This window comes from Salvia hispanica, chromosome 1 (assembly GCF_029641045.1).
Source record: "Salvia hispanica isolate PSC_SH4W2 chromosome 1, Shi_PSC_v1, whole genome shotgun sequence".
In the NCBI taxonomy this organism is placed as follows: domain Eukaryota; kingdom Viridiplantae; phylum Streptophyta; class Magnoliopsida; order Lamiales; family Lamiaceae; genus Salvia; species Salvia hispanica.
This window is the reverse complement of record NC_142692.1, coordinates 52,501,518-52,518,644: the sequence shown is the minus strand read 5'-3', so window position 1 is coordinate 52,518,644 and position 17,127 is coordinate 52,501,518. Positions and strand designations below refer to the sequence as shown.

At 36.9% G+C, this 17,127-nt stretch overlaps 1 protein-coding gene across 1 annotated transcript; it reads right to left on the bottom strand.

The window, feature by feature from the left end:
• Nucleotides 1–307: 307 nt before the first annotated feature.
• LOC125220394 (uncharacterized) lies at nt 308–4,474 on the bottom strand. The gene is made up of 2 exons (XM_048122565.2): nt 4,304–4,474; nt 308–1,849 (listed from the first exon to the last, which is right to left on the bottom strand). The coding sequence occupies exons 1-2, from the start codon at nt 4,472–4,474 to the stop codon at nt 308–310; spliced, it is 1,713 nt and encodes a 570-aa protein (XP_047978522.1).
• Nucleotides 4,475–17,127: the final 12,653 nt, after the last annotated feature.

Here is a 17,127-nt window from a genome sequence, read left to right as displayed (position 1 = left end):
CGAACAGATCGGATGTGAACTCGCCACCTTGGTCGGATCTGAGAACTTTAATATAGTGCCCACTTTGTCTTTCAACAAGAATTTTGAACTCTTTGAAAATATCAAACACCTCAGATTTCCTTTTCAAGAAATATACCCAAGTCTTTCTGGAATAATCATCGATGAAAGTCAAAAAATACTGATTACCTCCGGTAGAAATAGGCTTCAGAGGACCACATACGTCTGTATGAACGATCTCCAACGGGCGTGATGCTCTCCATCTCATTTCTTTAGAAAAACTCGGTCTGCAATGTTTTCCCAATATGCATCATTCGCAAACTTCTTCATGATGATCAATATGCGGCAAGCCTTTCACCATATTCTTTGTAGACAACAGCTTCAAACCACCAAAATTCAGATGTCCAAGACGCAGATGCCATAACCATGACTCATCTTTAACAATGGCATTCATGCACTTCAACGTATCATGTTTCATATTCAATGGAAATAATCTGTTTTTGGACATCTTCACACCGGCAACCATATTACCCGTAGCATCATTGATAGCAAGATAAGAATTCTTGATACTAACATCAAATCCTTTCTCCAGCAATTGACCAAGACTCAAAATATTGCTTTTCATGGCAGGCACATAATAGACGTCATATATAAAACCATGATTTCCATTCTTCAGCTTAATCAAGATATTACCTTTTCCTTGCACCGCAACTTTTGAGGAATCTCCAAAGGTCACGTCCCCATAGGATGTCTCCTTTAGCTCCACGAAGAGTTCCTTGTTCCCGCACATGTGGTTACTCGCTCCAGTATCCAAGTACCACGTGCTACACTGATCACCTTCAAGTCCTTTGTGAATAAAAAGAGAGGTTGAAGTTACCTGCTCATTATCATCTCCACCATCAGCATAATTGACTTGTTGATTGGTCCTGGTATTTTCGGCTATTGGACACTCATAACTGTAATGCCCGAATTCGTGACAAGTATAGCACTCGATATTTGCTTTATCAAACCCTTGTCGATTGTAGGTTTGAGAATAACCACCTCTATACTGACCTCTTCCTCGTCCTCGTTGTCCATAAAAATTTCGACCTCTGCCTCGATAGGTGAAATTCTGTCGTCCTCCCTTGTTTTGATAATTCTGGCCTCGTCCTCCTTGGCTATGGTAATTCTGTCCACGTCCTCCGTCATACTGGTAATTTTGGCCGCGTCCTCCTCGACCACGATAACCTCGACCTCGGCCTCGGTTGTATCCACCACGTGATGTCCCAGGCGCAGACTTCTTATCTTCTTGGATTGACATCTTCGCTTGTAGCATATGCTCAAGTGCCGGAGTGGTCTTTTTCTTCATGCGTTGCTCGTGGACTTCCAAGCTGCTCTGCAACTGGTCGATGGACATGGTGTTGAGATCTTTTGATTCTTCAATAGCAGCAACAACGTGCTCAAATTTCGACGTCAAGGAACGAAGAATTTTCTCTATGACACGAACATCTTCAATGTTCTCCCCTTGCCTTTTCATTTGATTTACAATAACTAATGTTCTTGTGAAGTAGTCTGAAATGCTCTCCGTTTCAGACATGGCCAAACTTTCAAACTCACCACGTAGGATCTGCAGTCGAACTCGTATCGCCTTATCAACACCGGTGAAAGCATTCTTCAGAATCTCCCAGGCTTGTTTCGACGTGGTGGCTGCACTTACTTTCTCAAACGTTGTTTCATCAATACCTTGATAGATATTGAATAATGCCTTCTTGTCTCGTTTCCTTGCATCTCTGAGGGCGTTCTTCTGGTTGTTCGTCAGTGCATCTTCGGCTTCTTGGGAGGCAGGTTCGGTGTAGCCGTCTTGAACAATATCCTACAACTCTTGTGATTGCAACAAGACTCGCATCTGAATACTCCAATTTCCATAATTGTGTTTCTCCAATTTAGGAATCTGTGGTTGAATCATGTTCAACGTTGCTGCCATAGGTAGGATCGAGTGGCTCTAGATACCAGATTTGTTGGAAATTTGACACACAAAATATAGAAACACTCAACAAAGATGAATATGGAGGATAAATATTTATAGACTTCTCACAAAAGGATTACAAAATACACACAAACAAAAGTGTTTCAGCACTACAAAGCTTTCTTCTCTCTTTCTCACTTGAGCTACGGCTCTTTTAATTCTCACTCACAACTCTAACTTGATTGATTTTACAACAAACAACTACACCTCTATTTATAGGTGTATAAAGTCGGTTAAGCACCGATTCCTAAAACTAGAGACCTTCTAGTTAGCACTAATTAATTAAATAATACAAGTTGATAATCTGCAAACTAGATTATACATATATGCTACGTCTCCTAGCTGTCACTTTATACTTAATGAGGAAGTCTTCAAATGCCACCCACAAAATACTACCGCCTGATGTAGTGCAAATGTGGCTACCTTCTTAGCCATGAATTACTCACAAATTTACACCACCAAGATAAGGTGGTGATGCAGCACCTTCATCACCACTTCTTAATTGTGAAGTAATTGAGTTAATAATTTCAACAGGTGGTTGGTTGCTGCCAATCTGTATTAATGGGCTGGCTGAACTGTTGATTGGCATAGTTGCTTGACATCATGATGGTAATTGAAGGACGAGAACACGATGAAAGCACCAGATGATACGAGTCGGAGAATAATGGCGAAAAACTCGCCGGATAAAAGAGGTCTGTTCGCGGAAGGAATTCCTCAAGTAACAAACGGTAAAAGATAATTATATTTCTTCAATGAATGATTCCAAGTATAACAAAGACTCCTATTTTTAATACTAATCTAACTTAGTGATCAAGAAACAAATATATGGAAAGAGATGCAAAATCAATACTAAACTAAACAATAGGGCATGAGGAATATTCATAGAGATATGCTCGTATCAACCTGCACCATGCATGATAATGTTATGCCCTCTCTCCTATCTGTTCACATGAATGTAAGATGAGTTCTAAGTTAATTTTTTCCTCCCCGTCTAAAACATTGTTGAGCCATCTAAGATCAATAACTAATTTGAATTGAATATAACTATTGTTCGAACTTCGAAACTGAGAATCACCAAATGAAGAATTTTGGAACCATAAACGGTCACTCATATTCATAATCACAAAAGTTAATAGTAATCATAAAAGTAGTTATTAGACTGGCAAGAATTTATCCAAATTATATTACTCCCTCCATCCCACTCAAAATATTCACATTTTCTTTTTAGTTTGCCCACTCGAGATGTCAACTTTCTAGATTTGGAAACAAATCTCTCTCTTCTCTCCTTTTTTCTCTCTACTTACTTCACCTAACAATTTTTCCTAAAATCTCGTGTCACTTAAGAATATGTATATCATGAATGGGACGAGTACTTAAATTACTATTCCTAATCATATATCACATAAAGATTAATCGTCCAAATCAAATTTATCATAGCACATTAGAGTCTCTACTTCCTCATGCATTGAAATAGTAGCAACAACTAATCCACGTAATTTAAAAAACAAGCTATTCAAATCATCTGACTCCTAATATAGAACCTTCCACGTCCTCTATAAACTGTAGTTCAATTGTAATAAATATTACTCCAACTTGTCCTTTAAAATGAGAACTATTTTTATTTTAGTATGTTCTTTAAAAATAAGAAACTTTTCTTCTCTTTAACGAAATTGGACATAATAATCTACATTAACAATATTCCAATCGTATTTTAAATATTTCTCTATCTTACTTTACCATTTGTACATTAAATTCTGTGCCCCTTCAAAAGTTTATATTTTTAAGGGACGGGGGGAGTACAAAAAACCCACAAACCTTTATAAACCAAAACAATACCTAAAACTCAAATATTAGCAAGTTCAATGCTTTAACAAAAATGCTTATCATGTTTGTGGTCTTTCTCAGCCATGCGAGATAACCAGCTTCTCAAGGCGAAGAATGGCTTCAGCCACCTCGGCATTAGGCATCCGTTTTGCTTTTTTTTTTTTTTTTTGCGGTTGCAGACTTGATGACTTTGTATCCGTATGGTCTAGCTAGGTTGCTGCTAGAGATCAACTTCTTTTATTTTTCCTGCTCCGGGTTGCCTGGATTGAGGCCGTTTGAGATGACAGGACATGACACTTCTTCTAGTCTCTATGATGAAAACCAAATAACAATTAGATTGAAAACCTAAAAATACCAAAATATATTACTAATATCTTTTCGCGGATCGTTTTGTTGTTTATTTTCCCATACTCCTCTTAGTTTCCAATTACTTCGGGGCTGGGGATTAACAGTGAGCTATAGAAATCAGATACATACCTCGACATAGAAATCATATAATTGACAAATTTTATTTTCCAACACGTTGTTGAAACTGTGTTTGTGTTTCTTTCCCGCAGCCCGTGATTTAACCATTTCAGCAACTTCTTGTTTCATCTTCTGGATTTGATCATACTTCTCTTGTTTAGCGGATAATCCCGCATTAGTCATGGCTCGAAGATTTCTTTGCCAATAAATATGCTTAATGAATCAGTAATCAGCGAGGTAATACCACTTGAGAACACATTATATTCGAAGCTAATAACGCCAAACAATAATAATAAAAACAACAATAAATGTAACATAATCAAGAAGCACAAAAAGGTTGAAAGTATTTACTGAAAAAGAGGTTGTAATTGTTACTCCATAGCATATCAAAGAAGGTAATAAAACTATATTGAGAAAAAGTAAAACACACAAACATCATAAAAAGAACGGAGAAAGGAGATAAAGAATGGCACATTTGGGGATGGAGTGTTGGAAAATTTGTATTTCGACGGAAACAAGGGACGACAAATTACCATTAAGAGGTTTGGTTTGATGAGAAAAAGGAGCAAGAATAATGATAAAAATAAAGATATTGGAAATATATGCCCCTAAATAACCAGGCTTATACTAAAGTAGCCTCATCAAGGTATCACCTTCTTTTCCGTAAATGATTTTATGTTATTGTTCAGATGATGGTCTTAAATATGTTAGGTATATCGCCACAAATTTTTGCAAATAGACTAGCACAATTATGCGTCAAAGCAAATAAAGCACCCTGTATAGTCCACCACATGTCGCATTGAATAGCGCTTCAGAGGCAAAAAAATGTAGAATCCTACTCAATTTGGGCGATTCCACATTAAATGGTACCCCAGTGACGTAAATTCCATAAATTACCATATATTTATTTTTCACATATGTATACCGGCTTACAACTATTGACTTACACATATACCCATGTAGGTGTGTGATCAAATACTAACTATTTTATAGTAATAACTAATAACTAATATCAATATTGTATGTTAAAAATATCAAGACATAAATTTATCAATATTCCTGTGTTGATAAACTTATGTCTTTGTGTTGATATTTATATTTACATGTTGTGTTGATATAATTATGTCTTTGTGTTGATAATTTTAATACCCAGAATTAAAAGTTATTAGTTATTACACTAAATTAGTTAGCACACTAACGCAACCCCGTGTAATCTAAAGCATATAAAATATATAGCCAGTCCATCACGTGTGACATGGAATAGGCCTTCCGATGTCAAAAAAGATGTGAACATGCTAGAATCTTAGCCGTGATCGCTACAACTCACTTTTAGAATTCTTTAGGGCAAGTTTTAATATTACATATCTTAGATACAAAAGTTGTTTACAAAAGCTGTAGAAACTGCTTTGATAAACCTACCAACTTAGGCATCTTAGAAACTTAACAATGAGAGTGGGAAACTAATAAAAGTTTATTGTTATGTTCTAGGTATGTACAGATATAAAGAGTGAACAGAGTGAACAGACAACTTACTTCCCTAACCATACTTGGATATATATCTCCAATGTAGTTTTCCATTATAGAATTGTTTTCCTTTTCGAACATTCTACGTAGTACTGATGCTTGACAATATTCTATTACTCAACATGAGATTCCTGATTTTATTAACATAGTACTAAATTAATGTATAAATGTTTTAACATCTATCTGACAGTAGCATGGATGGATAAAGAAAAACGTTAATCAGATTTCAATGGATGATTTTGATCCCCAAAGGCTTGAAAAAAGAGAATGAATTTCACACTACAGAAAACAATATTTCGCAAAACTCCATCAGGTTGATCTTTCAAGATTGCTTAAATAAAGTCTTCAACCCGCAAACATAGACATCTGACTTTAGATAGACCATTATTAACTTCACAATTCTCTTCGTTTGTTACTTGAGGAATTAGTCTATGCTGATAAGAAAACGTACCTTTAGATAACGATATAAATTTAAGGTTTGGGAAAAAATTATTACCAAAGTTAAAGTGCTTCAATTGTTGTTACTAAAGAAGATAGTTACACAACAAATATCTTTTTCTAAGCCATGTAACTCAGACGAGGAGTTCATTTGGAATGCATGTGTTTAGCATTTTGGATTTGTCTCAGCCAATAGCGCCCCACCTCGACATACTTATGTAATGTCATCACACAAAAAAAAGTTATCGATAGCCAAATATCCAAATGGAGTATAATAAAATGAGGTGACAGGTCCAAAACCATCCGACAAGTAAAGACAACTAGCAACAAAATGAAAGACGATTTTCATGTTGTTGGTGTAATCGTTCGGAGCAATTGAGCGACGAGGTGAAGAAACGCGAATAAGAGAATGTAGGTGAAAGAGGAATCTTGTTTATTGCTGGGAAAACATTTCTCAATAGTGCTGGATACAATGAATATTGAATTAGGGATTCAAACCCCTTTTTCTATTCACTTAGCGTAAATCAGCTAAGAAGAGGGAAAAACAATTAACAGTTGTGATCTAATCTATCTTACTTGCATAGATCTAACGGCTAACAATTAGCCTACACATTTGAACTAAAATCGCATTTTATAGTAGCAACTTTACCCTGCTTGAGTCAGCCTCTTCCTCAGCTCAAAACTGAGCTCAAACCAGCAGTCAACAAAGTCCACAAATCTCCACCTTGACTGCTTGGCTTCAAGTTCAGTAACCTTTCTTTCTCATGCCGATTAACTCTCTGCACAACTCAAACTTCTCTCTGGTCAGCGGCTTGGTGAGCATGTCGGCCGGATTGTCTGCTGTGTTCACCTTGAACACAACTATGTTCCCCTTTTCAATCTCCTCCCTCACAAAGTGGTAACGCACATCAATGTGCTTACTTCGTTCATGAAAAACTTGGTGCTTAGCCAAACTAATTGCACCACTGTTGTCACAACCAATTGGAATAGTCCTCTGCTCCACCCCAAACTCTCCAGCAATGCCCCTCAACCAAAAACTTTCTTTCACCGCAGCAGTGATGCCCCTCAGTGGTGGACAAGGCCACCACACTCTGCAATGTCGATTTCCAGCTAATAGCTCCACCAAACAGAGTGAACACATATCCGGTTTGTGACTTTCTATTGTCATGTTACCTGCATAATCACTGTCACAGTAACCCTTTAAAGCCTCACCTTTTAGCTCCTCATCTCCCTTGTACAAGATGCCATACTCCTTAGCACCCTTCAAGTATCTTAGAGTCCATTTGAGTGCCAGCCAATGTTGCTTGCCATGGGCTCCCATAAACCGACTTGTCACACTAATAGCTAGTGCTACATCAGGCCTTGTGCTAATCATGGCATACATAATGCTGCCAACAATATTAGCATAGGGAATCAACTGCATTTCTTCCCTCTCTCTTTCACCTTCTGGTGCTTGTTGTTTTGAGAGTCTAAAGTGTTGGGCCATTGGAGTCCCAACTCCTTTAATTTCCTCCATCTTGAATCTTTCAATCACCCTGCTTACATAGTCAGTTTGATTGAGCCAGACCTCCTTCTTCTATTTCTCACAATGTTCATGCCAGGAATTCTTCTAGCAGAGCCTAAGTCTTTCATATCAAAAGCCCTGCTCAGATCATTTTTCACTATCTGAACGTCCTTCTTGCAATTCTCCTGCCACTAGCATATCGTCCACATAAAGTAACAAGTATGCAACCACAGCTCCACCTCTCTTCTTGATATACACACATTCATCATATCTAGATCTTTTGAAACCATTTCTGAGATTATGCTCATCAAACCTTTTATGCCACTGCCGACTAGCTTGTTTGAGCACATAAATGCTCTTCTTGAGCAGACACGCCTTATTCTCATCACCTGGTTTGACAAAACCGGGTGGCTGTTGCATATAAATTGTTTCTTCCAGATCCCCATGCAAGAAGGCAGTTTTGACATCCAACTGCTCTAGCTCCCAGTCCTTCTTAGCCACAACCGCAAGTAAAATCCTTATTGATGTGTGCTTCACAACAGGAGAGAGGACTTCATTGTAGTCAACACCTTCTTCCTGTGTAAAACCCCTTGCCACCAATCTTGCCTTGAACCTAACTGATTCATTTTCTGCAGATTCCAATTTTCTTCTTAAAAATCCACTTGCAGCTAGCAACTTTTTTGCCCTCAATCCTGTCAACAAGAATCCATGTTTTATTCTTGATAAGTGAATCAACTTCTTCTATCATAGCTTGCAACCACTTATCCTTCTCTATGCAACTGATTGCTAACTGATAGCTTTCTAGTTCTGAGAATACCACCTGCTCAGCTACACAAAGTGCAAAATATAACATCTTTGAGTCAACATATCTAGCTGGAGGCCTCATATTTGTTCTCCTGACTTTGTCTCTTGCTAGCTGGTAGTTCCTTAAGTCTGCTTGAGGATCTGCCAGAGAATCTGCCTGTTGAGAATCATCATCAATTGTCTGAGAACCTGATTGAGTGTCATTTTCATCCTCGCTACTACTCAGTTCAATGATCTCAAAATCCTTTCCTCCACCAAATTCTGTCTGTTTCTCCACCTCAACTCCAGAGTCATCATAAGCCAGCAATTTCTCTTTACTGACTTGAGTCTCAGTTGCAGGTTTAAAATACATCTATGACTCAGAGAAAACCACATCTCTGCTGAAATTATCTTGTGGTTTCCAGGCTCAACACACCAGAGCCTATAGCCCTTTACTCTAGGCTGGTATCCCAGCATAACACATCTCAAAGCTCTTGCATCAAGTTTGGATTTCTTTAGGTGTGAATATGCTTTGCAGCCAAAAATTCTGAGGTGAGAGTAATTTCCAAACTCCCCATACCATTTAAAATATGGAGTATCACCTCCTATGCTGGAAGAAGGGCACATAGTCATCAATTTGCAGCAGTAGTAGCAGCCTCTGCCAATAATTTCTTTTCCATTCCTGATGCAAGAAGCATGGATCTGACTCTTTCAAGGATTGTTCTATTTGCTCTCTCAGCAACTCCATTCTGTTGGGGGTTCAAGGGCACTATTCTATGCCTCTTGATCCCTTTCTCCAGACAAAAAGCATCAAAATCTCTTGAGCAAAACTCCAAACCATTGTCCGTTCTCAGGCACTTAGACAACATCCTTTCTCAGTCTCCATCAACTTACACCAATCTTTGAATTTTGTAAAAGCTTCACTTTTCTCTTTCAAGATATAAAGCCAGATTTTCCTTGAGTAATCATCTATGATACTCATGTAATACCTCCCTCCTCCCACTGAATTCACTGGAGCTGGTCCCCATAAATCAGAATGAGCATATTCTAGAAGAGCAGAGGAAGTATGTCTACCTTAGGGATAGGGTAATTTCTCTGATTTTGCCAGAATGCAATCCTCACAGGTCTGGTCATCCTTTTCACCATCACTAGCAATACTTGTTTCTTTATCAGCTGGTTGATGCTCCCAAAAGGAGGATGCCCGAGCCTTTCATGCCATAATCTAACTGACTCAGCTTTTGTGGAGTTCACCTCTCCATGCTTGACTACTTTGGCACTCAGATAGTACAAGCTGTCTTTTTTCTCAGCCTTCAATATGGTTTCTCCACCATTTCCCACCACCATCACACCAGCAGAGCGGCAAAAAGAATAGCCCTTCCTTTCTAGAAAACTGAGTGAGATCAAATTTCTCTTCACCTCTGGAATAAACCTGACCTCATACCTCAGTTAGGATCTTGACTGATTCATCAGCCAATCTCAGTCGAATGCTGCCAATTCCTTCAACTTTGCAGACCTGGTTGTTGCCAGAACTACTGATCCTGATGCCTCTGAGATAGAATCAAACCAGTGCAACCTAGATCATATATGAAAAATACAGCCTGAGTGCAAGATCCATGAACTTTCCTCCACCTGTTCCATTATGTTCAGTGCATGAGCATCTTCCAATTCTTGCACACAATCAGTGGTCTGTTTGTTGCCAACAGCTTCCTCAGCCTGCTTCATCTTCCATGCGAAGCAGTCTTTCTTCAAGTGTCCAGGCTTCTTGCACCAGTGGCAAGACCTGGTTTCCTTTTGATCTTTCGAATTTGGCTTAGTGGCCTCCTTTTTTCCTCCCTTCTTAGCCTTGAACCTTTTAATGTTCAAGCTCTCAGGGACCGACCTGAGAATCTTGGTTCCTTGAATCTTGATGCCTGCCCATTCCCTTTTGTAACTCCTTTGCCATCAAGGCTGAATGCACCTCTGCAAAAGTAATCTCCTTATCACGGCCATACAAGATCACATCTCTAAGCTGATCATAGGAATCAGGCAGCACATTGAGGGCCAAAATAGCTCTATCCTCATCGCTTACCCTAACATCACAGGCAACCAGATCATCTACAGCCTTATTAAATCCCTCCAGTTGCTCAAGAATTGATTTATCACTAGAGAAACAATAGGAATATACCCTTCTTTTCATGTATAATCGGTTAGCTAGAGACTTACTACAATAGATCTCATCTAACCTCTCAAGAATCTCAGCAGAGGTCTTTTGTTCTTGAATTTCTCTCAAAACCTTATCGCCAAGGTTCAAGATTACTGCACCATAGGCCTTGAGTTGCATCTCCACAAGTCTCGCTTGTGCCTTTTCATCAAGAGCAGGTGCCTTCCCCTTATCCTCGGGATTAGGCTTCTCCAAGACTGTTGCGCACCCTTTCTCAATCAGAATCGCCTTAATCTTCATCTTCCATAGGCCGTAATCGTTTTTGCCATTGAACTTGTCTGATTCAAGACGCATCGCCATTATCGATCAAAAAACTCGGCGCCCCTATGTGTTAGGTTAGGTATACTGAAATGCATGTTTCGAGCAAGTTTCGCTCGAATAGAATCTTGATTGTATACGTAAAACTCTATAATCCACTTTTAACCCGATTCAGTATTATTCGAGCACTTTCGCACGAATAGAATCAGTATATTATTACATTGTGTTTGCTTGTGTATTTATAAGATGTTTTATAAACATTTAAATGTATAAGAAGCAAACAAAGTCTAAGTCTTTTGCTTAGTAGACTAGTTGTGGGCGTCGTTCACTTTAAGGTAACACAGTCGGTTCTATGCAATGCTTTGCAAAAGAAAAAGAAGAATTTCACAACCCATATAGGCTTAGACTACCTATCGTGAAAGGTTGCAATGTCAGTATGATTATTTCTAAGCCTTACTGGAATAAGATGACGTTGGTATGGTATAACACTGAATGGATCTAATAGCAAGACCTGTCTTTATGCTATCTACTGAAAGACTAGGTCTTAATAAATAACTATTTCTTAATCTACATACGTTAGCATTGAGCATACGGTATTGATTATGCACTACTTTGACTTATCAAATGGTGCGGGTTTTTCGCAACCCAATAATCCTGATATATTGGGTAGTGGTGATTAATATCTAGCGGTGCTAGGATTGCTATTATGTTGAATCGTGCGCGAGGTGAGTCTCGTTTGATAATGTCCTCAAGAGGAGCTCGAACAAGGTTTTATTATTAAGAAAACTGGTCAGTTGGAGTTTTATCAATCTATGAATAATAAATAAGTATTTCTTGCTAAGTCCACTCTTGGAATTAATAAGATGTTAATTAATTAAGTCCATAGCAGACATTAATTAATTAATGGACATTTATATCTTAAGCGCGAGAAATAAATAATATAAATAACGGAATCCCGGATTACTTGTAATTTCGGATTTGGATGGGGAGTGCAATATTACTTCTGTAGTGGCTGCTCGTAATATTCCAATATAAGCTTATATTAAATTGGGGTTCAATTTAATTAGTAAAAAGCTAATTGGAGGAGCCCATATCCAAACCTTCCATAGATCTCTGACTGGGCCCAATATGAACTAAATATAAATAGGAGAATAAATAAGATAGAAATCACTTTTCCAAAAAGATGAAAAATAGCGTAAACTCCATATATGAGAGAGGAACGATTTTTTTTATGAATTTCTCCTCCGTGAGATTTTCAGCTCCTCTGTGAGGAATTTTCTGTTTTCTTTATTCGAGTCCCAGTATTTTGTTAAGATCAGCCCACCCTGATATCGAGATAAAGTTCGGGAACAAGTCAAAAGATCCGTGGTCTAGTATTGAAGATCATCATCGTGGAGAAGGCGCGAGCAATCGTCGATTCTTTGGAGAATCAAAATCGGTAACCCAAAACTGTAGAAATTCATGTTTTAGGATTTATATTCTTTGAGCATGAATTATTTGCATTCTAGCATGCAATTATCTGTTTAACATGTGAATTGATTAATAGCATAATCGGTCAAATAGATTTGTGTCTGATTTATTTGTTTTGGACAAGTCTTTCGCTGTTTAAGGGGCACCAAACCCCAGCAATTGGTATCAGAGCCAAGTTTTGGCTCTGATAATGTGGATTAATTTCATGTTATGTGAATTGCTTGAATGCATGATCATTGTTTATATGTTTTGTACGTGTAAACAAAGTTTGAATATGTGACGAAGTCCTTGTTTTGACCATTCCCATTGGCGTGTTTTTGATGGCGTGTGGCTTTGCAATCTGGTTCCAATTTTGCAATGATTTCTTGTCATGATTACATGATAGTTCATACTTTTCAATTACTAGCTTAATTGGGAATCGTATTGCATGTTTTGTTATAAAACGTGAGTTAGGATACACATATTAAGGGATCAATACGTGATTTGCTTCTCAATTTGTATTGATTGTTCGTGAACTGAATCAAATCGTGATTCATTCATGGCGGCGGACCCAACAAATTTGAATCAATTCGCGGTGCGTGAATTTTGAATTTGTCCGCTGTGTTGGCGCGCTGGAGGAAAATCGCGACAGTAGCAGCGATCCGGCAAGGCGGCGTTGCTGTTGGCAAAGCAGCGATAGGTGCGGCGACGCAGAGACAACAACGTCGGCATCGTGCAGTGCAGCGCCGGCAGCGCAACGTCGACCATGCAGCAGCGGCGAGCGGGCAGCGGTGGGTGCGGCGACTCTGCGACAGTAGCAACGGCATCCCACAGCGCAACGCCGGTGGAGTTACGGACAGCAGCGGTTGCGTTTCAGTGGGAGTACGACGACGCAAGATTAGGGTTTCCCTATGTGTGACGTCGCGACGCCTTGTCCCGTGACTTCGCTTTCCAAAATTGAATTAGGGTTTCTAACCCTTGGAATTAATTTTGGAAATAATTCAATATTAATTTAGAATTAAGATTTGAATATATCTTGTGGATTTTTTATATTATACTATAAGATTTGATTTTGTATTAAATCATGGATTAATTATAGATTTTATCCTTATTTTATGGATTTGTAGGGATATAATTTCTAGATGAATCCTAGTTAAATTTGGATAATGACAATCTAATTTTTATCTTTATCCTATGGATTAATATGGATTTATCCTAGAAAAATCTTAGTTGGATATAGATAATGATAATATTATTTTATTCTTATCCTATGAATTTATATGAATTTATTCATAGATAAATTCTGGAGATGGATTTGGATAGTGGTAATATAGTATTTTATTCTTATCTTATAGATTTATATGGATTTGTTCCTAGATAAATTTTGGATAGATTTGAATAATTATAATATAATATTATCTTATTCTATGGATTTATATGGATTTATTCCAAGATAAATCCTAGATGAATTAGGATAAACAATTATATTAATTTATTTTATCCTATGGAATTGAATATATTTAATTCTATTAAGACAAATCTTAGATGAATTAAAATAATTATTAATCCAAGTTATCCTTATCTTTTGGATTTATGTCCTAGATAGATTAGGATGTTAACGATACATAAGAAAATCCTTATGTAGTTGGATTTGGATAAATTTATTTATCTAAGAATCCTAAGTAATGTTTGATATATTCTGGATGTCTATTCTAAATATAATTAAGATTTGTATAAATCTTGGTTGATAGGATTTTATATTTATCTTATGGATTATGATGGAACTGTTTCTATCTAGTAATATCCTAGTACGATTTAAATAATGATAATCCTAGATCAACGTTATCTTGAATTGTATGATTTGATTTTATCGAAATAAAATCTAGAATAATCCTAAGTGGATTTAGATAGTTGATTCTATCTTGATAAATCCTAATAAATGTATTTGGATAATTATTATCCAAGATAAAACTTAATTATTTAATTGATTCTCCCTTGACTAGATTAAATAATTTTCGATAATTATCCTGTGTGTTTAAATGTCTTGCATTAAATGGATTTATCTATTTATTTGGTGTTTATCTATTTTAAGTGGATTATCTGTTTTATCTGCTTATGTGATAATTATGCAGAAACCATATAAAAAATATCTAAGTGATGATTACAACAAGTCCATTGTATATGGTCTCAGTCGGTTGGTTTGCAAATTTATGAAGCTAGTTTCTAATATTATCGTCATCTATGCTGTGGGGACAATAATCCTAAGAATTAGCAAGTTCATAAGGGCAGACTTCTCAAATATAAATAGTATGAACTAGAAAGTAGTTTCTAATATTATCGCCACCCATGCTGTGGGGACAATAATCCTAAGAAATTACAAGTTTCAGAAGTTCAAATAGAATTTATGAGATAGTTTGGTTTTGTTATCAGCACATGAGCATTGTTATGGGAGTGTGTTGTAGAAACAAGATTCTGTAATGCTAAATCTGATGGTCGTGCTTAGGCAACATTTGGCGGCCATGCCGTGCTGCGGTCTCTGGACTATTCGTCTGTGTTGTGACCAGTAAAATTGCTAAAATTTTAATGCGTATTGACCTCTGCTTGAGGGTACACAATTTTAATTTTACAGTTGCAAGATACATAATTGTTTTGTGGTTATTTGCGATTATGTATTGAGCATGAGTATGTGATAATAAGTTTATTTGACATTATGTCATTTAATATTTTTCTGCGATCTTTAAAGAATGTAAACTCGAATATCTAAATTATGTACACCGGAAACGAAAATGGATAAGATTCTTATCGCTAAAAGCTTGGAGTTTATACTCAATGATTCATGAATGCATAATGCATGTACTTGACAAGCTCTTTGAGGAATAAGGCCAAGCTATTTTCCTTTAAGTAGCTCGACAAGTATTGGTTAATGACGATGAAAGATGGATATAAATAGAATCTGTCAAGATGATTCGATTGGAATATCCTAGAGTGACAGAATGTTTTGAGGATCTTTTGATCACTCAAATAGTTTCTGACACACAAGCCATCGCCTAAAGTAATAAGAAATGACTACAAGAAGGTTTAACTGAAAAGTAGAAAATCTTCAGACTAATAGTCGTTATATTACTGTTAGAGGAAAGTAACATGATAGATGACGAATTCATAAAGGCTGCATTTTTCTTTACGTCCTAGTTCATTTGAACAAAAGAATAGACAAGGAAATGGGAGAGCCTGAATTGTCATTAAAGTTTGTTTAAAGCGAGAAAAGATGCTTTGTGAGTTGGATTGACCTATTTTATAGAAGGACGATGACTTACATGACAATGCAACTTCTAAGTAAGAGATCTTGATCCAGTTAGGTTTTTGTTGCAGTGGGAGCTATTAATGCTCAACTATTATTTTATGGTTGATGCTTAAGGCATCATAGTATTAAAATAATATGAGTGCGACAAGGTTGAGTATTCAACAACACATCAACTTCTTAATCATTGAATGATAAAGTATTTATGGCTCTTAGTCTTAAGGCCAAGAAAATACTTAGCAATTGTTCGAACTGATCTAGACTATCAAGATTTTAACATTTCGTTAAATAGCTTGAGAGTTGAGAAAGTCTGTTTGTTGCACTATGAGATAGAATCATTTGATTTTTCAAGAGATTCAGTATACTTATAGAAGTGCAACATAGAAAGACTAGCAAGTTTCAATGGTTTACACCATAAGGAGACGAACAAAGGGTTATGATCAGTAGTGGGAGTCTAATCTCCATTAACGAATCCAAGCATTCATCTAATGAATGGAATAGTTATGTAAGAAGGAATCGAAGTCTTTCTAAGACAAGTTTGATTATGTGATGAGTTGTACTCATTAAAATCTTATCATTGATGGGATAAACATTAAAGAAACTACCAACATCAGTACCTTCTACAAAACACGAGTTGTGGAGTAGAGCGTCTCTAGTCTAGCACATCTCATTGTTCCAACATGTGTTGGAAAAGTGTCCAAGCAATTGGAGTTGTGTACTGGGGCATGTTTTAAGGTTTGTCCCAAATGATGTAAGGTTATAAGTTCTGTAATCTTCAAAGATATAATTCTTGTATGAAGATCAAGAGATGAACTACAAGCCTAACAGCGTGATAACTCTCAAAATAAACAGAGAGATATCAGATTTTCCACATTACCAAGAAGTCATACCATTAGAAACTTTTGCACTAATAAAATCAATTTCAGTACCTAAGATTGTAAGAACTATGTCGTAGTGGGAGCGTTCCACTGGAACACAACAAGTTCATGGGTCTAAGAGTGTCGTAAGACTCAGTCTTAGATTAACTTGAACATAATCCTTTCAAGTACAATGTAGTATTGGTTAATTTGGTTAATCATCTTTGAAAAGGTGATAGATTCCATATTACAATCTAAGATAGACAACATATTTTACAAGACTTGCAATACTACCTACAGGCTGTGTTAGTCAGTGGGAGGATCTCAAATGGCTAGACAATGACAATGGGTTATGCCCAAAGAGAATTATCTTCTCGCTATCGTTGTGCCAGGATTTAATCGATCGTATGGTCTATTAGAACTTACATAAACTAGAATGTATGTATTATGATTGTCATCTACAGCCTTATTAAATCCCTCCAGCTGCTCAAGAATTGATTTATCACTAGAGAAACAATAGGAATA